Below are 26,429 nucleotides of genomic sequence, written 5' to 3'. Positions count from 1 at the left end.
CCGTTTTTAAATGGTGAGTTAACTATTTTTGACATACCATAATCAGGTCAGTTTTACAACTCTTACTCAAGTGAAATTTTAATATAATTTTTACTTTAAATAATTTTATTTACTTTAAATAGTCTGACAGACCAATTTGGTAGGTCATTCTGACAGGTCTACATCATTTAAATATTGTCAGTGACATTATATTTAAATAAATGATAAATAATTCAAATGTAATCTGACATCAGCTCAACAGCTTGTCCAATCGCTGAATAACCTGATAACTAAAGGAATCAAATTATAAAATTCAATTTATTTTTAAATGATGGGTTAACTATTTTTTATAAACCATAATCAGATTGGTTTTACCACTCTTACTTAAGTAAAATTTTAATATAATTTTTACTTTAAATAATTTTATTTACTTTCACATCTTTATTTCATAACATATAGATAATAATATGTAATAAGTTTATTATCAGTTTTTAAAACTTTTATGCTACATTATTTATTTTAATTATCGCATAATTTGTAATATTTATTTTATTGTTCTAATATTATATTTGAAGATATTAATATTGATAGTTTATAAATTAATAGTTGAAAATTTTACCCTTTACTTTTTTTAAATAATTTTTGTTTTTATTTTTTAAATTTTAAGTGTGTATATTTCCATTAATTTTAAACTAGCATAATGTATTTTAAAGTGATTAAATTAAAAATGAAAATTATATTATTTTTATCAGTTAAATTATCCTTTTATTGAAGTTTAATAACCATATATTTCATATTTGAATGTCATCTTTTTCAACATTTATTTTTATAAATGTGATTTAACATTAAGCCAATACTATCCCATAAATTCCAAAAGATAAAAATAAAAGTCAACAAGGACAAAGGTCGCCTACTAGATTCTAACTCTATCCATATGGTTAAATAGCAAAACAATTACTATCAAATATTAAAAATGTAGAAGGCAAAAGAATATGTTAGTCGTTAACACAATGAAAATATAATATACTATTTTTTATTTTGATTGAAAGTTTCAATGGATTTTAAGATATAATACCAGATAAATAATATAAACACAACTATTGAAACAAAAGATAAAAAATAAAAAATAAAACAATCAATTCATAAATAAAAAAACCCTGAAGTTTTAAATGGATTAAAATTCAAAGGTTCGAACATTTTTTAATAGGATAAAATTAAATTTTATATATAATGTCGTATCAAGATACTGTGTTTATCACTTTAATTTAACAAATAATTTTATCACATACCTAAAATTTTATAAATTAACTTCAAAAATTTCCACTATCTACTTCCAAGTGTAAGTTTTTAAATAGGTTTTCTCTTTTTAAATTCCCACTATATTTTTTATACCAAAATATTATATTCTTAAAAGGAAAATAAAAAAATCTATTAGACTTTTATTTTTATATCAAAATAAAAATAAGTCAATAGTATTCTCATCATTTTTTCTTTTGTCTAACATAATTGAATGTTAATTGCAAGTATGTATATATTATAAGATTTTTAATAATGAATTATGAGTCTAGATGTTGGTTAGTTGGAATTAACACCCTAAAGTGCATTCTTTTTCACAAAAATTATATGATGTCTCTAAATCTGCAAACTTATTATTTTTTCTTCTAAATCTACTCTATTAATTTGTTGCTGCATTACTATTTTTTTTCTTAAATACAAATTTGATTTCTTTCTATTATTTTCATTATGTAACTTTGATTTCTTCTTTTAAAACACATTTATTTGTCATTCTATTTTAAAAAAATGCACAGGGTAGTATAGTTCAAATCACCCCTTATTGGTTTCATCTATTTATTTCATTTCTTACATTTTATATAATGAAAACATTTTTGTACAAAGTTGCTGCCAATATTTACAGAACTTAAATGAATAAACTTAAAGCAGCCAATAAGTATAATAATTTTAATTCCTCAGTATATAAATTTATTTGAACATATGACATTTTAATAAAAAAAAATATGTTTTATGAGAAGGAAAATTTTATATTCATATTTAAAGACGTCGATTATTATATTTGTACTGATTTTTTTTAACATATGAATTATTTTTTATTGTGATGTGTTATTGATTTTGTCCTTTTTATATTCTGTTTATAATAATTATTTATAAATAAAAATATTATTTTAGCAAAGTCTATGTGCACATAAACTACTTAAATTTAATTGGTTGAATTAGAAGAAGGTTTTTGGGAGTATTTAAATAATACTTTTAAATAGTATTTAAACCTTATACAATGATTATGATACCTTTATTTCTAAATAGTTTTAAGAAAAAATAATAAAAATAAGTAAAATCAATTTTTTAAACTAAATTTGGTTTTATACAATCTTCGTCATATTAATTTCTTTAAACATGTCTTACTTAGTCTACCAATTTTTTAAACTAATTTTTGTTTTTATTTTTTAAATTTTAAGTGTGTATTTTCCATTAATTTTAAACTAGCATAATGTATTTTAAAGTGATTACATTAAAAATGAAAATTATATTACTTTTATGAGTTAAAATATTATTTTATTGAAGTTTAATAACTATATATTTCATATTTGAATGTCGTCTTTTTCAACATTTATATTTATAAATGTGATTTAACATTAAGTCAATACTATCCCATAAATTCCAAAAGATAAAGAAATCAACAAGGACAAAGGTAAAGGGCAAAGTCTATGTGGACATAGACTACTTATATTTAATTGGTTGAATTAGAAGAAGTTTTTAGGAGTATTTAATTAAAATTCACATACTTTTAAATGGTATATAAACCTTATACAATGATTATGATACATTTATTCCTAAATAGTTTTAAGAAAAAAAAAATAAGTAAAATCATTTTTTTAAACTGAATTTTGCTTTATATAATCTTTGTCATATTAATTTCTTTAAACATGTTTTTTTTTTCACTGTAGGTATTCTTAAATGATATAAGAAGAAATATTATTATTTTTTTGTTTTAAGTTTTATGAAAAATCAACTAAATAAATCACAATTTAAATCTATGATAATGCTTACTTAAGTAGATGATTGATTATGTTCACTTTTAACATGTGATTTGCTATCATATTCTTAATCATCATTTGTGATTTATTTACTTATATTTTAATCAGGTAGCTTGTTTTCATTATTTGCTTAATCAACTTGTACTTTTCATGTCTCACAGTGTCAATGTTTCATTACAGCAAAAATCACATTTTTAAATATATCCTAATTTCACTGAAAATTAATACCAAATAGCCCTAAGCCCGCTAAAGTGTGAACTGTCAAACAGTTAGCATGAACCGAGTTTTTTCAAATTAAAAATTAAATAAAACATAATTTAAAAATGTAATCATATAATAATATTATAATTTACTCATTAAGAATTATATATTAAATTTTAGTTATCAACTATATTGAACTAATTTAATGTATAAAACTAGCAATTAATTTAATTGAGCTAATTAAAAATATTAATTAATATATTTAAAATAAAAAATACTTATGTTTTTTAATATATATTAAAATAAGAGTAAAATAAAATAAACTGAAAAATTGAATTTTTAATCAAAATTTTCTTAGGATCATAATAGTAAATATGTTCTACTATCAGTACAAATTTGTTTGTACTGATAGCATATTAAAAAAGCTATTTATATAATCTTTTAAATTTGTTATCATAAAATAAAGAAGCTTAAATGAATATTTTTCCTTAAAAGATAACGATGAATCATTTTATTATTATAAAATATAAATATAGTATTCATATTTATTTGACTGCAAACAATTTTGTTTTCCAGTTAGTAATATAGAAATACTTTCTTACAGTAATATTTATATTAGAAAAATAAAAGAGGCTATTTATCCTAATATTTTCTATTTTATCTCTCAAAATAAAATCATTCAAACATATTTATGGTACAGGAAAATATAATTGAATAATATTTGAAAGAAAATAATAGAAGAAAAAAGAAGTTGTTTGATTTCTAGAATATTCGTGTTAGAAAACAGGTTTAGAGTCTAAAAGTCCAAACCACACAAAGCTGGCTCAGGCTGAAAGCCCATGTGTATTGTTCGGCGCCCTCAAATTGACGCCACGAATCCCTCTTTCTCTCTGCAAGAACAAACTAAAACCTAAATCATCCTAACGCCGTATCTGATGTTGATTCGGAAAATCACTTCTCCAATGTCACGACCACATATCGATACCAATTCCGACACCCAACTGAGAATTGAAGAAAGAGCTTTTTCTGCCGCTGGTGCCGCCTTCCTGTCCGCCATTATTGTTAATCCTCTTGATGTCGCCAAGGTATCTATCACTTTTATGGTTTTTGTTAGTAAAAACAGTTCCAATTAAATTGTATGAATGAAATGTCATGGTGATATACCACTCTGCTTTCAGACAAGACTACAAGCACAGGCCGCCGGTGTTCCCTACCAGGGTGATTGCCGTATGACACATTTCCATACTAACACGGTAAAGATTCTCTAAAATTTATGTTCTTTAGCTGAATTGAGTTTTATACAGTATTAACTTTTGTTTATTTTCAGAGGCTACAAGATGTTATGTGTCCTGTTTCTGGCTCTCAGCCATCACGGCCATGTCCTTCTGGGTGTTACACCTATAAAGGGACATTAGATGTTTTTTACAAAGTTACACGGCATGTAAGTGCGTTCATGTACTGTTTTAAGTTGTGTTACGGTTGCAAGATTTCACTCCAAATGAACCTTCATTTTCTCATTGTGAAAATAGTTATTAGTTAACAGTAGTTCTGTATATTCATTTTCTTATAATGGAAAATCAGAAATTTATACTGTGTCGTCCATAAAGACATATTGTGTAGGTGGTCTCGTTTATCACGCATAATGACAGTCTTGTTACAATGCTAATTTTGCACATTACAAGATTGTCACAGTGGAGCTATAAGGTTAGTTTAATAGGAGAGGTTGGAAGAGAGGGTGGAAGAGGTTGTATTTGAAAAATATAAAGTTGGTTTTAAGGGTTTAGAAAGGTATAAAATTGGTTTTAAGGGTTTAGAAAGAGGACGAGATAGGTCGTGGGTTCAACTTTTTTACTAACAAAAATGCTAACAACTAACATTTGTTGATAGAAAAAAGGATTGTGACAATAACTAACTGCCACTACTGATACACAGGACATTTGGAGATAGAGTTAGATTTATATTTCTCTGTGTCAAGGTAGTTTAACTAGTTATGATTTTGACAAGGCGCAAAATATGGAAACTTGGTTGATAGTTTAGGCATATAATCCTCTTATACCTTAAATTGAAAAAAAAAAAAGCAGGTTAGGTTGATAAATTTTCTGCCATATTCAAAGTTGATTAGAATGAAATCATGTTTCTAGGATTGTATGGTGAAGGAGGGGGATTTCTGTGGTATGCCCCTGTTTAGATTCAAATATAACTGATAACTTATGTTTGATTTAAGGCTTAGATGTAGCAAGTCTGCCTATAAGGAACTCTAACCTTAATAGAGTTAACTGGTGAAATGGATTTATCAAACTTGCATGAAGTTTCTGATAGTATTATGATGAAATAGTTTGTAAAGGGGTTACATGTTAAGCCATGTTTTCACAAATACAGTAATTGTTCAAGTCTGCATCGAATAGAGGGTTCACAGGATTAACTTTTGCAGGAGGGTTTTACGAGATTGTGGAGAGGCACAAGTGCAAGTTTAGCATTGGCTGTGCCAACTGTAAGATATCTTTTTCTGTTCCATGATTTATGGTTTACTTTAAAGGCTGATATATTTTGAGTCTTCTTATATAATATATGTTAATGGTCTGTGTTTTTCTGCTGTCATATAGGTTGGAATCTACATGCCTTGTTATGATATTTTACGCAACATGATGGAGGAGTTTACAACAAAGAATGCTCCAAATTTAACACCTTATGTTCCATTACTTGCTGGATCAGTTGCTCGCTCATTTGCTTGTATTTCTTGTTATCCTGTAGAACTAGCAAGGACTCGCATGCAGGTAATAATTTTAAATGCTAAAGTTGGGAGTATGTTGAACTTCTATCCTTACTTGTTTTTTGTCTCATTCTTTAGGCATTTAGAATAACCCAAAGTGGCAAGCCTCCGGGGGTGTGGAAGACATTGCTTGGAGTCGTTCACCCTGACAAGGGCACAAGTATTTTTCAAAGCTGTTAGTGTAGTCTAGGCATCTTTTTTGATTAATCTTTCTCTGTTTAATTTGTGAGATTACTGATTAGGCGTACTTTTCTCCATAAACCTTTCTCATATAAATGACAAAGTTTGCTGTTTCTGTTGGACTGTATGATGTCTGTGTTCTTTTGGTTGGCTCTATTTGTTATTCTTATTACTTTTTCTGAACAGTGCATAGGTACCGTTTCTTGTGGACTGGCCTTGGAGCACAACTTTCTCGGGATGTTCCATTCTCTGCTATTTGCTGGTCAACCCTTGAGCCAGTGAGATTTTGTTACATATAATGAGCAAAATGAGGAGTTAATTTTTATTTTTTGTTTAGGGCATTATGTGTTAACAATGAGCTTATTTTGCAGATTAGGAAAAACATTCTGGGCCTTGTGGGTGATGAAGCAAGTGCGGCCGCTGTCCTTGGAGCAAATTTTTCGGCTGGTTTTGTCGCAGGAACTTTGGCATCTGCTATCACATGTCCACTAGATGTGGCAAAAACTCGACGACAAATAGAGGTTATTTCTCAAGCCCTGACTTTGTATAAATTTCTATTCCATTGATTACTCTACCGTTGCCAAGAAAAGGCAGAAATTTGGACCTTGCATCTTCAAGAAGGCAACATTTATCATTTAGAAAATACCAGCTAGCTCCTCACTCGAGTCAAACAGCCTGTGTTGCTATTATGTTTTGGCTTTTAAACCTGTAAGCCAAGCCTCAGAAAGCAATCAGAATACTTCATATCAAATAGATTATGTAGTTTATCACAACTTTACTGACTTTTGATTCTTTTTAGAGTGCCCTGCAAGGGGTTGGATGTGCTGCTGTATGTGCATATTTTCACCTGTTCATGGTTGTCATTATGTGAACATATGACGTTGGGCTTCAAATTTAATGAATAATTCTAAGCAAGTTCAACCCATTTAGAATATTTAGCCATTGTTAAATTAAAGTAAGCTCCGTTCATAATGTAGATTAATTTTAAGAGTCGTATAACTGCCCATTTTCCAGCAACTCTAATCTTTTAATGAACGGCCAGTAGGCAATTTTATTTACAGGGATAGTTTCCTATTGTAGAATCAACAGGGATATTTTCCCAATGTTTTGGTGTGATTCTCCCCCATCGCTCATCGCCATTTTTAAATTTCAATTGGGATACATTTAATTATTTGACAGGCATAAAATACATAGTTTGATGACTTGATTCTTCTTTTTGTTTTCTTTCTAAAAAATGGTCTCTTTTACATTTTTCCAGAAGAATCATGAAAGAGCGTTAAAGATGACAACAAGAACAACATTAATTGAGATTTGGAGGTATGTGCATCTTCCTAAACTTTTTATTGGTATCAATCAACATTACTTTAGAGGTAATCTTTGGACTTTGGCTTGTTAACTGACCTTGGGACTAACACTTTCTTGGGACAGGGATGGAGGATTAAGAGGGCTATTTACAGGTGTTGGTCCTCGCGTATTTCGTGCTGGTCCATCGGTTGGCATAGTTGTCTCCTTTTACGAGGTTGTCAAGTATGCCTTACAGCATGCACGTCCCACTTCATCATAGAATATATTTCTTTGGTGTAGGCTTCTAACTCCAATTTAAAGTTAGCTTACTAGTTAATTACATCCAAGACAGCAATCTCATGCCCAATGAATCATGATCCTGATTTTCAAGAACTCAGCTCAAGAGACAACAGAACAGACGGTGTAATTGTAGTCCCCCTTGTATACGTTTGGCATATAATTTTGATCTCATTTGCAACACAGAAGAAAAGTTAATAAATGCCTTTGTACGAATGGTACAGTTTGATCAGCAAGTTGATTAACTTGCACATAGAAAATAGGTTTTGTTTTACTGAATTGGAATTCACACGATTTTTTGTACTTTATGAATGATCACAAGCCCAATTCATTAACTTATATGGGCTAAGATTCTTTCGGAATATCCATTTCTTAGACAATTATTTTTGTAAACTATAGCACTTTTATAAGGAAAAATAATAATGTCGGACTATTTAAAAAAATATTTTGCGTTGGTTGCTTTGATCGAGTCAGAAGGTTAACCTCTAGTCAAAACTATGAATTGTATGTCTGTGTGTATGTTTTGATTTTCAGTTCTGAAATTGGTTCTCAATGTCATGTCACATAAAACAGCCTAAGCAAATCCTATAAACTGAAACAAACTAGGACAAAGCAATGCCATTTAAAGTGATTAAGCTGTAGTAGAATGTTGAGTATTGCAACTATGCAATGTATCTACAGGTCCTTTTTTTATAGTGATGTATCCTTTCTCATTCTGTGAGTTTCTTGGATCTTTGTTACTGCATTGTTATAACACAAATTACATCTAAATGAGTAAGGGATAATGTTCATGCGAGCTTGTTGGAAAGCATGGAGCAACCTTAAAGGACAAGACAACTTTTTTTTAACAATTTTTTTACAACAGGACACGTGTCATCATTTTATTGGTCTGTTTAAATTTATGTTTAAAATAATATTTAAAACGGACCAATCATAAACTGTCACGTATGTATTGTCAAAAAATTGTCAAAAAAAGTTGTTAAAGAGACTTTTCCTCGCATTGGGTAGATCAACTGTGAGGCTCTCCGATATTAAACTTACAAACTGGGAAAAATCAACCATTCAGCAAAATTTGCTTCTAATAATTTAACAGTAGTGATGTTTCTAATGCCACTCGTAGAAATGAATTCTCTTCAAAATACTAACTATCCAAGAATTACATTATGTAATATTGTCAAGTTTTTAAGTTTACCAGATTCATTAGATTCTTGATTGTAGATTACGTCAGAGTGATTTGAATCATCACAAAGAAAAGGACTGGGTATTATGAGTTTTATATAATTTTCTAAAATATTTGTATTAAAAAATTTTCTTGAACCAAAATTTCTTACCTTAGGAAGTTATTGCGTGGTGTAAAAAACAGTCAGTCTTACACTTACGCAAATGTAAATTAATTATGAGAGATTTTAAAATCTTAGTGTATTAATAGAACAGATCAACATGCAATTATGAAGAAAAAAATATATGTAATTTACATAATTGGCAATGGAAATTATGACGCTTTGTAGAGTTTAGGTGAGAATGTGTAAAAATGATTTTGTAAAACTAGTTTTAGTTCTAATTAATTGTGAAGAAAAATATTTGTCTGAGCATAATTATTCTAAAAACATGAATAATGCGTGTTTTTGGTTCCTTAAAATATAACTGAATGAGAGTTTAATCACCACAAAAGCTTACTGTGCTTTCTTATCATTATATTTATATCAGACCTTAATTCTACTTTAATCTTTTATCAAATTAATAGTAGAATTCAATATATAAGTTTTTTAATCTAAAAACAAAGTTGCTTAAACTTAAAATTAAGAATTTAATTCAATATGAGCCCAACAATGTGTTTTGGTTTAGAATTTTCAATACATGAGTGATGGTTTTTCATGTGATAGCACTAATTTATTTCAAAGCAAACCCATGCATTTTGGGAATAATATTTTTTTTACCAACTTTTATATTGGCATACGTTCTTTTATTTTCTCAGTAGCACACACAAGTGTTCTCTTTTTATTCTTATGCAACTTCTTTGATTGTTTAAGAATAATATATTAACATTTTTTTGTATATATTAAGGTCGAGTTTTAATAAGAGAAATTTTAAATAAATAATAAAAGAATATGTAACCAAAGGATAAATATTATTTTTTATATTATTTACTTTTATAACTCTAAATTCATAGAAGAAACTGATTGTTAGTGAGAAGAACATACAACAAAGTCCAAAGTGAAGGTGCTCAAGTGAGGTTTGCAGATGAAATGATTAGTTTCATTGTTTTTTAAACTTGTCGAACACCATGATGGTTTTTTTGAGATGTTGATTAAGATAAGATTACACGAATATAAACATAACCCAATTTACATAAAAATTGTTATCTTTTTCATTTCAACATTTTAAAATAATAAATATATGGAATTTTTTATATAATGTTTAATTTTGTTATTTCTACCCAATAATCCATATTTGATTATTCTCTAACAAATAAGTCTACGTTTATGTTTAAATGTAGTGTTGATTTGTGAATTATTACAATAATAAAGAATAAAAAGATGATGATGATGATGGTGTGGTGAAACACAGTATTTCCTCCATTAACAAGAAAGTAGGAAAGAGATAACAGAATATAAAATAGTGGCATTAGAAGAGAAAATAAAAACACTCACTATAACATCCTTATCCATGCTAATACATTCAACCTGAAGAAGCTCCTGATATGTTCAATTCGTATGAAAAACAGTTACAGACATATAATTCATTCAAATGGGTGGATGAGGTAAGTCAGCACCAGCGCCACAACCATCAGTATATATGCAATTCCTTGGTCTATCGAAGTACCTGAACATAAATACCCAAAAACCAAACAAAAACATCAGCTAAAAACAACAAAAAAATAATACTATTTTTTTTTTCTTTCTTAAAAAATATAAAAATTTATTTAAATGAACGTAAAAGAATCACTCCTTGTCGTACAAACAAACATCACATTGATAAACTGTCATGTCATGTCATGCAAACTAAATTGGAACACAAATGTCACTGTGTTGTTGATATTAATTTCATTATGACAACTGACAACTGTGGTGAACAAGTACATGTAAGATGATTGATTCAGGGACCATCTTTGGATCTAGATTTCCTCAAAAACTAAATTAGATTCCAACATTGGAAAGATCAAATTAAACCTAGAGGAGCTGAAATGAAGCACAGCAGTTTCTCAGAGACATGTAAAAATTTCAGTATTGAATGTAGCAGTACATTGGTGATTGTTTGACAAGGAGAAGGAGAAAAGGTTTGAATGAGAGAATTACCATCACTGGAAGGAGCAGGAGCAGGAGCAAGGGAGTGTGCTTGAAGAAGAGGAGGTGAAAAAATGGCAAAGATAAAAGTATAGATGGCGAAAACTTGAGAAGCTGCTCTGAAAAAAGGCATTTTGGTTTGAAAGTCTGAGTAACAGAAAAGGAAAAGCAGAAAGATGTTAATATAAAGTGAAATAATAGGAGTTAGGAGTGTTGAATATAAAGGTAAATATGAACTTGACACTCTTCATTCTCTTTAGTTGTAATGGGACCATCTTTTCTTCTGTTATTTTCAAATGAATCAAAGAAGGCCATGTGCTACTTTTTTATTCTCTCTCTCTATGTTTGCTAAAACAAACTAAAATATGCTTTTTAATTTCTTGGATTCTTTTATCTACCAATTTTAATTTTAGGAAAGTGATATGGAAAACTTTTTTTTATATATACAATTAATTGACCATTATTATCTAAATCAATAATGTTTTGACTGGGAATTAAATAAATAAATAGTCAAATACTTGAACAGTTAATATTAGTTTTTTTTTTAATATTCGTTTTTCACAACTTTGACTAGATAAAATTAGGGATGTAAATTCATTTGGCAATTTGGAATTATCTACGACAATGGAGATGTTACTGGAATCAGAATTTATTGAGAACTACAACTCTTATGTTTGAGTTGTATGAATAAATAAAATGTGGAATTGCAATTTTAGTTAAATTTCAATTCTAATTTTATGGGAACTTTGGTGAGATAATAATGTGTAGTGTTTGAATAAAACAATTAATTTATAGTTTAGGCTTTTTAAAAAAATGAATTGTCTTATTTCTTAGGGCTATATGTGATGGAAAAGAAAGTTTTGGTTTTATGATTTGATGGACCACGAATTGATTGATATTTTGAATTGAAAGTTTGGTGGGCCACAAAATGTTGTATGATCTTTAGAAGATGATAAGCAAAGTGCAAAAATGGAGATTATGTTTGAAGATGAACAAAATCCTATGTTTAAAGATGAACACAAAATGAAAACAGAACATCCCATGTGTTGATGAATCATGATTTAATCCTTTTTTTCTCCGATGCATTAACTACTTTCTTGTCCCATTCTTATCCAACATTTACAACCTAAACATCTCTTTAATATAAAAGACAAGAATTCGTTAGTTAGATAATAGTGTACATCTCAAAATTAAGAATTTTATTTCCCCAAAGGAGAAGCTTAGAGGAAAAAAGGGGGGTTTGGTACCTGTGAAATCATTATTCAGAATGTTTAATAAGAACATTTTGTGTTGTTCTTATCAAGCCATAAACCTACGTTTGTAAAATTACCTTTAGTAAAAAATGTGAAGAAAATAAAAAATACTTATTCGAATGTCAAGTGTATCCAGCCTAACTTTGACACCTAGGAAAAAGTTAGTGATTTATGTAGGCCAAGAACAAGACATTTTTTCGTTGATCACGTTAGCTATCTTTACCAAGTGCATTGAAAGTTTTGTTCTGTTCAAAATTAGGATTATTTAAATATGTAAAAAAGTTTTTTTTTTTCTTTTAGTTGGCAAACTGATTTTTCGTTGCACAACATTTGTTTGATATGTTACCAAATGCAGTTTTGTTGTCTTAGAGCGCATCCATTCATTTGTTATTGTTTTTGTTTTTTCAGCAAGTCACTTTCTCTAATTTATTACTAGACAAACGACACAGGTCACTGTGTCGATAATTGAAGAATCCAAAGCAATTCAAGGGGGACCGTATAAGAGATGAATCTCTGCACCACGTGAATGGTGTAAATCTATGGCCACATTATTTAAAATATTTCAAGATTCATGTTAAAGCAAAAGAAAGATTACCAAACAAACACGTCAGATCCAGATAATGAAACTGAGTTCCTTCATTCTCAACATTTAAATGACCATTCAACAAACCATTTACATTGCTAAAAATTAATCAATACAGAGAGATTCTGTACTCAATCTCCCTTGGGCACAAAATGATTAGCAAACAAATACAAACCAAAATAATCACACCGCAAACCAGCTCATACCCCTAAAATGGTAGAAAACTTCGTTAGAAACCCTGTTGATCTTACACAAGAATCCTTTCCTTTTTTTACGCTTCACGTCTGGTACCTGCAATGATTTGGTTCAGGCTCGTCACTTTTCTATCAAGTATTCACAAGATTCTCAAAAGATGTGGTTTTTCCTATTTAAGAAATTCTCAAAATATTGGACTTCAAGTGAATATAAGTTACTGTGATGTGACACTTTCTTGTGCACTGACAGCATAAAGTGTCCTTGTCAGTGGATCAGATATTCAAATTTCAAATCGATATATTTACAAATTGTTCACTGTAAAATTCCCATTTTCTAAGTCGAAACTCCAAAAAGATGACTAGCAAGTTGGAGTAATAGGACAATACAAGCTATTACACTAGGACATGTATTTTTCAATGGGTGCGAATAAGATCTCATAAAATACATCAAATGCAATAATTTAAAAATTACTTGATAAATCATCGCATGTTATGATTGGAATAGGTACAAGGAGATTTATGACACCCTGCTCAATCAAATGAACTAGACTCCCTTAACATCATCCAACAATTTTGAACATCTAATATATTGCTTAACATACGAGTAATATCTTTAGCTAGAGTGCATAACAAAATTATGCAAAATTCCATACGTAAATATGATCATCATGATAGTATTTGGATGTTCCAGAAACCACGCCAGACGGGGAGAGAAAAGATGTGATGGGGCAAGGTCGATTGGAGAAAATAACACGGAAAAGAAAGTTTTATTTTTATGGAAAACAGACCCAGAAGCTGCACATTTCTGTACCAAGCACTAAACTTACAGTTCAAAGGGCTAAAGACAATACAGGAAGAAAAGCAGACCAAAAGATTGCACTTGGCTGATTGAACCTAGGAGGTCGACATTTAAAGTTATCCAGATTTAACATTCAATACCTTCATTTTCCTGTGAACTAGAAAAATATGCATAATAATCTCAGAATACAATTAAAAGTATTTAGAGGAAAGAAATAATTTTTCTTTAAAGTTGAAAATATGGGTATTTAATTTTTAAGCAGAAAAATATTTTTATACAAAAAAAATGGAGATTTGAAGGAGGAAGAACAGAAACTTTAATGCAAAAAAGAACATTGCAATTAATAATTCGAGGATTTCAAATAATATAACAAATAAGTGCTAAATAACGGTAAAACCACATGTCACAAGGAGAAAAAGAATAAAGAGATATTCTTGTCCAAAAATGTGAACTTAAATTTATAAAAAGTGAATGTCCTACTTATCTTTCTAGAGAAGGAAAGTAAAACCAAATCCAGAAACTTAAAACCTAAATTATAGCCTAATCATAGCTTACATGGTTTTTCAGGCTACTGATTTTGGATCCAATGATCCTGCAGCATTGCCTTCTCCCGTTAGCATGTTGTTTGGATCCTATACCAGAGGGTAAAATATTAGCAGTTCGCAAGATGTGCTTAAAACGGTAAGACGGTTGTAGAGAACCTACCTCCATTCCCCATTTGATATAATCTGGAGACTCACAGGCCTTATATTCATCAACCAAACTCTCAATTATGTCTCTTGATTCATCAAATTCTGAGAGGTCATTATCCTGTCCATTTTTTATTGATGTCAGTCATCACATAATATGTCAAGTATTAGGTGGAGATGCTACAAGCCAAAAAAGTATTTAAAAGCTCCAGATTTATATCAGAATATGCAAATGAAACTGTCACACTTACGGCAAACATTGGGAACTTCCTGTACGCGTCTATAAAGGCTTGTTTCTTTCTCAACTTCTCATACTGGCTCAGAGTTTTACTGAAAAGGTGACGGATGCTAGTATGGCTTGCCAGCATAAGGCCACTGACCTACCAAATGCAGCACCTATAGGTTATTTCATAGCCCGATTTATTGTTTTTTAAACTCAACGAAATTCTTAAAAAAGAATACATACATCCACCTTTCTCCATTATAATAAGGTAAAGAAAAGCAGAGAAGTAAGATAAGCATCAAAAGACTGAAATAAAAGGATGAGAGTCTCACCCTATGTGCAGTTTGAACATATGGAGACTTCCTTGATAGAGCAACCTACCAGGCATGCAGGAATAAAGAAATATCAGATTGTCATGAAACTAAATATAAGAAAAATTACCCAAACACCACTTTAATTTGCGCAAACCTGAATACTTGCAGGACCCCACTCAATAAAGTTAACTAGTTTTCTTTCACGTATCCTCTGCAAACTTTCATGAACCTAAATCCATGGAGAAAGATAAAATCACGACATGGTATAATAGCTCTGTTCAATATAAACATACTAGATATATGATACTTTATGATAACAAATCGATCTTGGCAAGCGGGAACTTAATGAAAAACTTCCAAAAATACACAAATCATTACAAAACTAGAAATGCTCTCCCAACCAGAGGAAGTTTAATATAATTTGATTAGAAAAATACTTTTAATTTTTCAATGTATTTTTACTAAAGTACAGAATTGCTAAAGATTTTACGTGATAGAATGATAGAACAAGTAAGAAGTATAAAAAATGATATTGAACATCGAATCACATATAACAGTCATAGACTTGCTGTATGAGAGACGAAAACCTCTAACAGAGTGAATTTTATGTCCAACTCATTCCTACAAAACTGGCTTGTAAGATAAGATTTGCATCTATTTAATGCATGATCCGATAACAGGTGAAACAATATGTCTAACAAACAATGCTCACTTGGATAGACTCTAACAATGACTCTAATACCATGTTAAGAAATGAACTTTAAACTTAATTCAACCCTACGAAACTAAATTATAAAATAATATCCATTTATATATTATGAATTGACCTTATCTCTAATCAATGTAGAACTTCTAACATATACAAAATTTATATCCAACCGTTTCTAATACAAAACCAACTACTAGCAGTTATTTTCTACAGATAACTGCCATCTTGAACTTGTAATACATAATACAGAACTAATTTCTAATGCGTCTGTTTCTTACAGATAATTGTCTTTATTGTCCCTGACTATCAGTTCCTATAACAGAAGAAGCAAAACATTTAATTTAAATAGAAGCAGAAAAGTTAGCAAATAGCATAAACACACATAAATGTATCTCTTTGTATTAAAAACATAGATTACACAACAGGTATAAACAAACAGTTAGCAAATAGCTGCCAAGATGGTTTTCTGTTTATAACTTGGTTTCAATTAACAAAACAACAAATTTCCGAAGTATTGATAATACTGCAAAATTATTCTGCTTACCTGAGTTGGATCAACCTCTCCTTGGATGATATTCAGAATTGATATGTATTTTGCTTGGCTAGCATCTTTGGTTCGAGCATAAGATGAGACCATAATATTCTTTGCCTGCCATGAATATAATTGTCAGTAAAGAACATAGCCATTCACTTTGAAGCTTACCTGCTGAGGAAGTCATAATACCTGTAGAAGTCTTCTCATAACATCAAGAACAGTAGTCTTACGAATTACATTAGCCTGCAAGGAAGTATCATCAATTTTTTCAATGTTTCTCTGGAAGTGTTACAGGCAAAATCACATTCATGAGCAATGGGTGTATATACCAATCAGATTACGAGAGAGTAAAACAGGGGGGAAGAGATGAATTCATAATTTCTGTGCTGATCTTTACATGTTAAGACACAAAATTGTGTGAAAACTTCATGCTCCAAAATCAACTTTTTTTTTTTTGGAAAAAAATGACAGTTATCTCACCTGACGTTCGACTGTCAAAGGTGTATATCCTGTCATTAGGAAATGGCATCTTGGTGTTGGAATCAAAGAGGCAAGAAGGCCAACCAAGTCATTATTCATGTACCCTGGATAACGAAGAGTTGTTGTACTTGCAGACATAACAGTAGAAACTAAGGAATTTGTTTGAGCAAATGTAGGGTTTGATAAATGAAGCCGTTCCACAGCAATTCTATTTAGTGCAGTATTATCAAGAACTACAACACAGTCAGCATTAAGTGTCAGTCTTTTGAGTGTCAAAAGTGAATTGTATGGCTGGACCACCACATCACTTGTCTCCATTTGGTTAGGAAACACACTGTATGTCTGAACTAGTTTTTTGCTGTAACGGTCATTCAGAGTCTCCAACAAGTATGAGCCCATACCTTCACACAAGCAAGGAAGTGTACTCAGTACACGAGAAATAAAAAAATAATTGTAATAAAACTACAGGCGAGGCATACTTGAGAAATCGCAAAAAACTTTCATCTTGAACATGTAGAAATTTCAAAGGCAAATAGGAATTTCAACCACTGTATTACAAGCAATTTTAGCCCGAAAAAAGCTAAAAGGTGGAATGTTCAATTTCCCCTCTTAAGTGTACAATTAATAGAATGTTTAGTTTAATAAAGTGTATGAAGCAGGTCCAGATTTAGTCGATCATTTCACAAATCTTTTACTTTTTCAGATGTAGGCGATAAAAAAATGCTCAAATAAGAAGAGGGGAAACTGAAGAAACTTTAAAAATTCTTTCCAGCAAAGATGAGAGGAAATGACACCTGAGCCTGTTCCTCCAGCAATTGAATGACAAAGAACAAACCCCTCAAGACTGTCACTGCCATCTGCTTCTCTATCAATCATGTCCATTATTTCTTCTTCAACATGTTGTCCCTGGACAGATACTAACAACCGTATTAGTTAAACAACAACTTTGCTACTTGCATACCAAGATCTTCCAAATGTTTAAAAAGAGTCAAAACGATCTCTGCGGTAGACTTGTCAGGGTGATCATTTGTAAAGTTGTTGGAAAAGCGTAAGTTCAGTGTAAACTGCTTATGTATAAGGCTGACAGCATCAGGTAAAACCATCTGAGACTTTGTTAGTTATAGAAAACAAACAAACGTTATGCATGTCTAGATGTTTGGCCTACATACATGATTTTGTGAAGCAATATTTTTAAACTATAATCTAGTGTCAGTTTGTGCCTCAAGAAACATCACAGACATTAGAATGTATGTCCTTCACTTAAAGTGCAAGAATTGATGTTGTAACTTTAAAACAGACAAGGACTCTGATGAACATGACACAAGTCTACAATAATTTATTGCTAAGTATTCCAAAGGTTATTGGAAGTCACAAAGACACAAAGTAAATGAATGGTTAGAAAATCTTAATTACAAAATGCTCCAGTAAGCAGTAACAGACCTGATCATATCCACTGGCCCAATTGTTTCCTGCACCACCTCCATGATCTGAGACAAAAATGTTCTCATGATTGTAGAGATTTCGATAGTCACTGTTTTGAATTCCATTAATCACTCTTGGTTCCAAGTCAATCAGGAGAGCTCGTGGTATATAATGCTGATCGTCAGCTTGGTAGAAGAAAACGTCTTTCCGATCACCTCCCTGCAGCATTCTGATTAATATAAGCAAATGCAGAACTAATAGCTACCAATCACAAGATGAGTAACGGCGCATAATATTTTGATTGCTTCTAATAACTCATGCCACTAATCAAAATTCATAGTTAAATCAAGTTGACATAAAACTGGAAGCAAGAAACCTTAGCACATACAATTTTGAGGACCCATGGCAACTAGCAACTTAGCAAGCCAGCCACATTAAGACACAAAAAACAAAATGCTCAGACCTCCAAAACTCAAAGGTAATGATCCCGAGTTCCCCATTTTAAAAATAACGTAAAAGAAGGGGAAAGAAAAGAAAGATACTTATATGCCTTCTCCATAACAAGAAAAATGACACTATTCCCAAGTCCAGAATTAACAAAAGTTCAACAGAGACCAAAGGTGGACCCTGGAGAAGTGAGATAAACGCAAATATGGAGAAATTGGGTAAATATCTAACATCCTGAGATACACATATCCACGGAGTGGACACCCCAACTAATAACTGACGAACATTTCCGGTCAAACGCAGGTCAGAGGGCGTTAGCCTAAGAATGAAGGCAGGGTGTTTTGAAAGAGCGAAACAAAAATGGAGATTTGAAATTGAACCTGAGTGGCGAAGTCTTCGAGGATGCCGTCTTTGCTGATACCATGTTCGAGGCAGAGTTGCTTCCAGAACTCCATGCCGATCTGATTCCCGCATTGGCCAACCTGAAGAGTGATGATTTCCCTCGGCATTTTTGCGGTGGTGGCTAGGGTTTGGTGGCGGGGAAGATTTTTTTTTCAAAAACAAAATGACCCTCAAATCAATTCAAAATTATGCCTTCGTTCGTTCCAATCTTTCTTTTTGTTTTCTCAACACTCACTTCACTCACACACTCATCACTATACCACCATCCTCTATTCTCCATTTATTTCTTTACTTACATTTCCTTTTTATTTTTTTTATACTCACTTAGATACTTTTTCACTCATTTTTTGTATGTTGAAAATATAAATATTTTTACTAGTAATGAATTGAAAATAAATTTAAAGTGACTATTATATAAAAAAATGAATATACATATAAATTTAGTAGTTAAGTTCTGTTGGAGACTTTTATTAAACTATTAGATATAAAACTCCTTTTTTAAAAGAAATATTTGAATAAAGTATGAATAGGGTCAATTTTATAAAGACAGACGAAATTTATCTTATTTTATTGCAATCAAAGCAAGCCATAACAATAATGAATAAGAAAAAGGAGATCGAATAAGATTTGAATTTAAAGAAATTAAGAAAGAAAAAACAATTAACAAAATACATATACGTCGCAATAAAATAATTTAACATTTTTTCTCAAAATTTAATTTTCGATTTTCTAGGGCAACCATTTAAGAAAAAGACTTTTTTTTTCTCTTTTCGGACAAGTTAAAAAATGGGATGCAATCTTTTGTAAGCTTTTCAATTGTTACCAAGTTCTAATTACTAATATTTTCTCACATAGCTATAAGATTGCTGACCATTTCTCCTATTAATGAACAACTCAAAGCAAATGTATATAATTTAGTCTACGGAAGTGTTACATTTTATAGAGACGTATTCTAGCTAGTAAATACGTAGACTCCATGTATTTAAAATAGGTTATACATGAATATAAAGAGGGCAAAGAGCTTAGTTGGGCAACCATTAAAATGGTTTTTGTTGATAAAAAGAAGTAGAAACATAGAAACATAAATACTGAAAACTTAGAAAGAGATAAACCTCCTCCTTGTTTCCTCCATTAAAATGTTTTTATTTTTATGAAAAGAAGTAAAACATAAATATTCCAAGCTTAAAAAAGAGATAAACCTCTCTACTTGTTCCCATGATAGAAAGGCATAGATCTATTATTAAGTGAGAAAATCTAAAAATAGAAAAAAAATAGTATGAAAATCAAGAAAAGATAATGACATTATCTTTTTTAATAACTTGTAAAGAAATCGGAGAGAAAATATATAAAAGATTATGTAGATGGTATAATGGTTTATGTTTAACTAAAACTTTGATTTATTAATAATTATATTTTCTAAATAAATAAAATTAGTTCATTAAATTTTAATATCAAGTAAAACCATATTTTATAGCATATTACTATCATTTTAGAATATAATTTTTTAATACAGTAAATATATGTAATAACTTTTTAAATTTTAATTTAACTTTCAAAAGGATACTTTTATATAAATTATTTTTTAAAAAATATTTTATAAAATTATTTTATATATATATATATATATATATATATATATATTAATACATCATTAAATTTATTTATACAATTACATCAATCAAATCAACAATAAACTTTTCACTCATTCTCTACTCACTTTTTCTCAATCGAAATAGTATCACTTTTCACTCACTTTACTTATTTTCTTTCATTTTCTACCCCTTAATCTAAACAAAGCCAGAGTGCAACTACAACTTATATGTCATAGAAAACTAAACTTTGAATAATCTTAAATAATAATAAAAAGTTTAGACCCACTTGAGAACCAAGAAAATATAATGATGAAAAGGGAAAAAGTAGAAAAAAGATTCTCACTATCCATTTTTAAGTATTCCCTTATCACAAGTACAGCAATGATATGTGTTTTCGACAAAGCCAAACCACATGCTCACTATGCATTGATGCCCAGATATGCCTACATCCTTCAATCCACATCTTTTTGCCTTTCTTGCATCCCCTCTCCACCATCCTACATTTACATTATTCTTGGATTCCTATTTTATAATTTGCCCAACTATTAATATTGAATGCTAAAAAATAAACCGCTCCTTCAAGATTATTCAATATTCAATAATACATTATTACATCTGAATTGAAAGGGAAAAAACACCGATCTTACCTTCACCATATCAAAAAAATGCCACTCGATGCTGAATGTTTATGGTTTTTTTTTTTTTTAACTCATCTTCCTTTTTTATGATTCATAGAATGTTGATGTGATCATCATCACTTGCACTCAATGACCATTTTTGGCAAATAGTTGTAGCCCAAAAGATGGATACAAACTTCAGTTTGGTAGACCCAATCACTGCTTGAAGGGAAATATAATGCACTTCCCCCTAATCAATGTGCTTTCTGTATGCTCGTTTAAGAAAAAAGAAGGCATTCGTCATGAGCATCAAACTGCAAAAGAACTCTATTTAAATTCATTGATGGAGAAGAATTCTATAGCGAATATAGCAATCCGGTAGAATGATGGACTACATTGTTGGTTTGACATCATGTGACTTCGTGTCAATGGATAACAACACCCCTCTCACTCACTAACAGCTAGAGAAGTTAGACTTACTAAAAGCCAATAGCAAAGTTACATATCCGTCTAAACCAAATTCTGCTCACTTTCATTCAACTATTTTTTCCTTCAACATCCTTCTAATATACTTAAACACAGGCAACACAAGGGATTTCCGAATTTGTTATATAGAGTTTAAGTCACACCACCGAAGATGCCTATGCTCTACAAAGTCACTGAATCAATGCAGCGTGGAATAATATTCAGCATTCTGCTGCTCTACTATTGACTTTAATAGGCCTTATAGGAATACCTGGGAAAGAACCAATTAAATTACCTGCAGAACCAATAAGAAAATACTGAAAACCAAAATTACCAATCGTTTGCCTACAAGTGAAACAATGGGCATAAAAAAGTTATAACAAGAATATCAGATTAACGAAGCCAAGCACAATTTAAAAACAATACTGGCCATATATTTCGAATACCATAACTTGAAAGTAGAATTAGCGCAAAGGGACTTGTGATTGTCTTTCAATCTAGAAGAAGCTCAATACTGCTATATTTAAATTGCATGCAGTATAGTATCGCATACCCAAAAGAACTGAAATATCACGTTCAAATTGATACTCCATCCATATAGATCAGCACACATATAAACAACACAGCATTAAATCCAAGGATATGATGAAACGTTTGTGCAGTTACACTAACATATAATAGAACTACTTAAAAGGGTGACTCAATGCATGACGCTACCAACATTTTTGAGATTTCGGAAGGGTTAACCATACACTAACTTAACCTCATGAACAGGAGGCAATTTGTGGCTTTCCACAAACCAGCATGACACGACGAAGAAAGCAAGAAAGCCTTGTTTAATATCAAATAAATATTCTCTTAATGCCACACGTTATGTAGCACTTTTAGATGTTGTATGGAAATATTTTATATTATGCATTTAAAAAATAAAACAAAACACAAAATTAAAATAAATGTCATTTACCAAAGCATCGTATTTAGACGTCAATACAACATCATGAATGTGGTCTTCGATCAACAGAAACTTCAATGAGCTTCTCTTCCTCTGGTTTAACAGTTAATGGCATATCCAAGAGCATGTTTGGTGGGGCAAAATACATGTGTAGAGACATCATACAAATGATAATGCCCAAGAAAAGCTGCAAAGAGGAAAAAATAAAACAAAAAATAATAACCACTTATAGCCTTAGAACATATAATACAGGTATCCGCAAAATTATGTGCAACAAATTGATTTGACTTAAGAGTTCTGCTGGGGAGAGAGTGTGGAAGGTAATTTACCTGCAACGTAGGTTTGAAGTTGAAGAGAAATAGTGAAAGTATCATTGTTAGCAGCATTGCCATTGATGTGGAATAGACCTAAAGAAAGCATCAAGAACTAATAATTAGGAGAAAATATAAATAAACAAGTATCAATTGTGATGTTATACTTCTTTACTAATTTCAGTGTTAAAATAATTTCCCTTGTATGAAAAATATTATTCTTTGGAGGTTAACCTAGCATCAAGCTCTATGGTAAAGTAGATTATGTAACAAACACAAGAGAAAAGGATGCTGGCAGGAGGGTCCAAAGATATACCTTCACAATATTATCAGCGTGTTTCATTAACCAAGAAACCAAAAGACCAGTAGACCCTAAATTCAATACCACCATCCAGGTCGTGATAGTGTATCCATTAAAAATACGTTGCCACCACGGCCCATTTTCAAATCCACCTCTGAAATCATCCACAAGTAGTCTTGCCATATTGAAAAGTGTGCCAAACCTGTAAAAAAATTCACTTCATGCGTATTCCTCCAAGTAAATGTAAAAAAGTATGACAATGGCAACTAGTCAATCCCAGAGTGCCATAACAACGAACTCAAGAAGCCTTTGACACCTCTACCAAGTTTGAAGACACATTAATTTCTCTCTAACAAAGAACAGTGCACAAATAAAAATTCTCTGAATTAAAAAAAAAAAAATCCAAAAAATATTGCTTAAAAAAGGTACCACGCGTTTATTTTACCAAACATTCCAATAATAGTGGAGATACAAATGTATTAAACATATAATACCGCTACCTCCAAAAGCAAGCAGAAAAACCACAAAAAATGTCAAGTTCAAAGAGTTAGGAATTAGGAATCTACATTGAATGAACTGCATGAATTCAACAGTTATATATGCTTTGCTCGTTCTTAGAAAGTGAAAACAAAGCACTCATTTCTTGGTACATAAAATAACCACATTCATTTAATAGGCTAAGGGAGGAGAAATGGAGAAAAAGTTTCTTCTGAAATAAATAGTTTTATAGATGAAAACACATGTGCCTATACGTTCGTAGACATTTGATAAATTGAAGAAAAAATACCTACGTGTACAACTGCATATTCTGCCAGTATAAGCTGTCATTGTTTTTCTTCATCAAGAACTCGGTATAAATTCCAGCTAATGCTGAGAGACAAGCAGATAGAACTCCAAACATGTATCCCTGAATTGGTGCTGAGAAAAGGGATTCACAGGAAGTCTCTCCACAGCCCCTAACCTAAAGCAACAAACCGTAGTGGTCATTCTAAATAAAATTTGTCACAAGATTAATTTACCTAATACATAAACCATTGACTATAAAAGCAAAAAATACAGAAAAGAACAAAGATGTATTTATGCTTCAATTTGTATAATTTTACATGCTATCTATTTACATCTCTTAGGTCTTGTAATCGTGGACATTTCAAGGGAAATTTCTGCTACTATCATGCAACGGAACCAGATCATCTGTTCCATTTGTGATTTGTCAGTCATTTTGACTCTGTTTTGTTTTGTTTTTATTTAGGAAAAGTGCTTGTCCTCCCTAAAAGGCACTTCACTCATGACCAACGAGACACTCGGTTCAATCCCCTTCAAAATAATACAGATGCCGTGTATATTAATAGATGCTTTCTGATGCCATGTACAAATGTCAGCAGAGGAAGTCAAAGCCTGTTGAATTTATTTGAAACCTTCTAAATCCAAGAATGTAGTACTCAAACTTTAACATTTGAAGCTATCAGGATCTTAACAGACTACAATTATCACAGAATAAATCACGTTTAGCATGTAATGACTTAATATCATGTCACGTATGCAGTTTTACAAATCAGAAATTTAAGGAAAAATAAATATTGTTAGAAGGAGGAAAGGATGAGGTAGAAGCAGTGCATGTGAGCCATCTTCCAAAAAGAAACAACAAATTTGCTGCATGAAAATGGCCTTATGGGAGTGTCACATAAGTCAATGACCCATAAAATATATCCAGACGTATTCCAGCACAGCTACCCTAGCCTGTACAAACGTCGGGACTAGATATTCGTCTAACTCCTCAACATTGAATTTCCAGTTCAAAATCCATATCAAACAATGGATAAATCATAGTACATAACTTCTAATAAAAATAAATTTAAAGGCACAAAACCAAATTTGTGGGACTCAAGTCTTTGGCACCTGACTAGTGGTTGTCCCGACAGCCAACAGTACAATAGCTATCCACTGCAAGTTAGAAAGCCTCCTACCCAAAAACATCCTTGAAAGAAACAAAATGAAAAATTAAAAACTTCAGACACTAACTGAGAAATCAAAAACACTGTTCTGAAATCTGAACCGTGAAAAGAGCAAGCACCTGAATAGCAACCCAGTGGTAACAATCTTCAAATTTCCCATTATCTGATAGGTGGAAGTGTCCACATAGGTGAGTGTAGCAAACTGCACATTATTGTGGATCAGATATATAACTGAGGGAATAGGGAATAGAGCCACCGTTTTCCACTCCGTTGTCATCTTTGGCAGAGGTGACTTTTGGCATTCCCTCCACAGCAACAAACTTGACACTGCAAGCTGAGTGTGATAGTAAAGATGAAATCATAAACCGATGTCATGCAGCACAAAATCTCGGCTCCTATCGAATAAAAAGTGACGCATTAAGTGTTTTTCCATTTACCTTGAAAATCTCTGCGAGAAATGGGACCGTAGCGTAATCATACTTGTACTCTCCGTTACTTTGCGAGAGGGTTGTGAGTATTCCCTGCCATGTGAAGCTTATCGAAATCAAATTAACATTAACTACTTCAAGTGTGCGTAAATGGACGATGGAAATGGGTGAAATTAGGGTTTGAATGTGAGGATTTGGGAGAATGGAAGAGAGTGAGAGTCACCTGAGAACTGGTGAGAACGGTGAGGAGCGCAGCGACGAAGTACCACTGCATCTTCTAACACTTCCGCAGATCCACGAACAGAGACTCAAGAAACACGCACTCAAACGCACCGTTTAGTGCCAATTTTCTTTCATTTGCTATGAAGGGCTTGGGCGCGTGTCCTCGTCATTTAATACCAAAATATTATTTGTGAGTAAAAAAAGAATAATGTCTTTTAAATTCAACAACTTTAGTCCAGCCTTTTGGATGGTGTGAAGAAGAGAGAAAATAAAGAAAACTAAATAAAAATAATGACAAAATTGTTTGGGAAAAAAATAATAATAAGTTCACGTATATTTATATTTACATAATACACATTACAAAGATTAAATGATGATAAAAAATTAAATTTTTATATTTAAAAAAAATAAAAAATAAAAAAGAGTAGCATCGAGTAAATATAAAAATTTGTATGTGTAGAAATATTATTTCTCAAAAAAGAATGAACTACAAG

The 26,429-nt window shown here is 31.1% G+C and overlaps 3 protein-coding genes across 5 annotated transcripts; 1 reads left to right on the top strand and 2 right to left on the bottom strand.

The window, feature by feature from the left end:
• Window positions 1-4,026: 4,026 nt before the first annotated feature.
• Window positions 4,027-8,154, top strand: LOC106754006 (mitochondrial carrier protein MTM1). 2 transcript variants are annotated; one of them, XM_014635940.2, is made up of 10 exons: window positions 4,027-4,315; window positions 4,409-4,483; window positions 4,558-4,671; window positions 5,662-5,721; window positions 5,834-6,004; window positions 6,079-6,160; window positions 6,367-6,458; window positions 6,552-6,701; window positions 7,439-7,497; window positions 7,609-8,154. In XM_014635940.2, the coding sequence occupies exons 1-10, from the start codon at window positions 4,166-4,168 to the stop codon at window positions 7,742-7,744; spliced, it is 1,089 nt and encodes a 362-aa protein (XP_014491426.1). In that variant the 5' UTR covers window positions 4,027-4,165; the 3' UTR covers window positions 7,745-8,154. The 2 variants fall into 2 exon arrangements, with proteins under 2 accessions (XP_014491426.1, XP_014491425.1); XM_014635939.2 differs by having other exon boundaries at window positions 6,079-6,175.
• Window positions 8,155-12,910: 4,756 nt separating this feature from the next.
• LOC106754166 (tubulin gamma-1 chain) lies at window positions 12,911-19,375 on the bottom strand. Its single transcript, XM_014636156.2, has 12 exons — window positions 19,074-19,375; window positions 18,265-18,465; window positions 17,619-17,730; window positions 16,825-17,225; window positions 16,534-16,587; window positions 16,354-16,458; window positions 15,255-15,329; window positions 15,119-15,163; window positions 14,815-14,943; window positions 14,580-14,684; window positions 14,430-14,506; window positions 12,911-13,172 (listed from the first exon to the last, which is right to left on the bottom strand). Exons 1-11 carry the CDS (start codon window positions 19,200-19,202, stop codon window positions 14,438-14,440), a joined length of 1,425 nt encoding a protein of 474 aa, XP_014491642.1. The 5' UTR covers window positions 19,203-19,375; the 3' UTR covers window positions 12,911-13,172; window positions 14,430-14,437.
• A 1,868-nt stretch (window positions 19,376-21,243) lies between these two features.
• On the bottom strand, window positions 21,244-26,089 carry LOC106754168 (CMP-sialic acid transporter 1). Of its 2 annotated transcripts, none has more exons than XM_014636159.2 (9): window positions 25,937-26,089; window positions 25,723-25,806; window positions 25,405-25,619; window positions 25,230-25,308; window positions 24,125-24,294; window positions 23,349-23,535; window positions 23,051-23,128; window positions 22,734-22,908; window positions 21,244-22,064 (listed from the first exon to the last, which is right to left on the bottom strand). In XM_014636159.2, the coding sequence occupies exons 1-8, from the start codon at window positions 25,985-25,987 to the stop codon at window positions 22,765-22,767; spliced, it is 1,008 nt and encodes a 335-aa protein (XP_014491645.1). In that variant the 5' UTR covers window positions 25,988-26,089; the 3' UTR covers window positions 21,244-22,064; window positions 22,734-22,764. The 2 variants fall into 2 exon arrangements, with proteins under 2 accessions (XP_014491645.1, XP_014491646.1); XM_014636160.2 differs by having other exon boundaries at window positions 21,244-22,040.
• Window positions 26,090-26,429: the final 340 nt, after the last annotated feature.

This window comes from Vigna radiata, unplaced genomic scaffold, assembly GCF_000741045.1.
Source record: "Vigna radiata var. radiata cultivar VC1973A unplaced genomic scaffold, Vradiata_ver6 scaffold_83, whole genome shotgun sequence".
In the NCBI taxonomy this organism is placed as follows: Eukaryota; Viridiplantae; Streptophyta; class Magnoliopsida; order Fabales; family Fabaceae; genus Vigna; species Vigna radiata.
The sequence above is the reverse complement of the archived record's forward strand: the minus strand, read 5'-3'. Positions and strand labels throughout refer to the sequence as shown.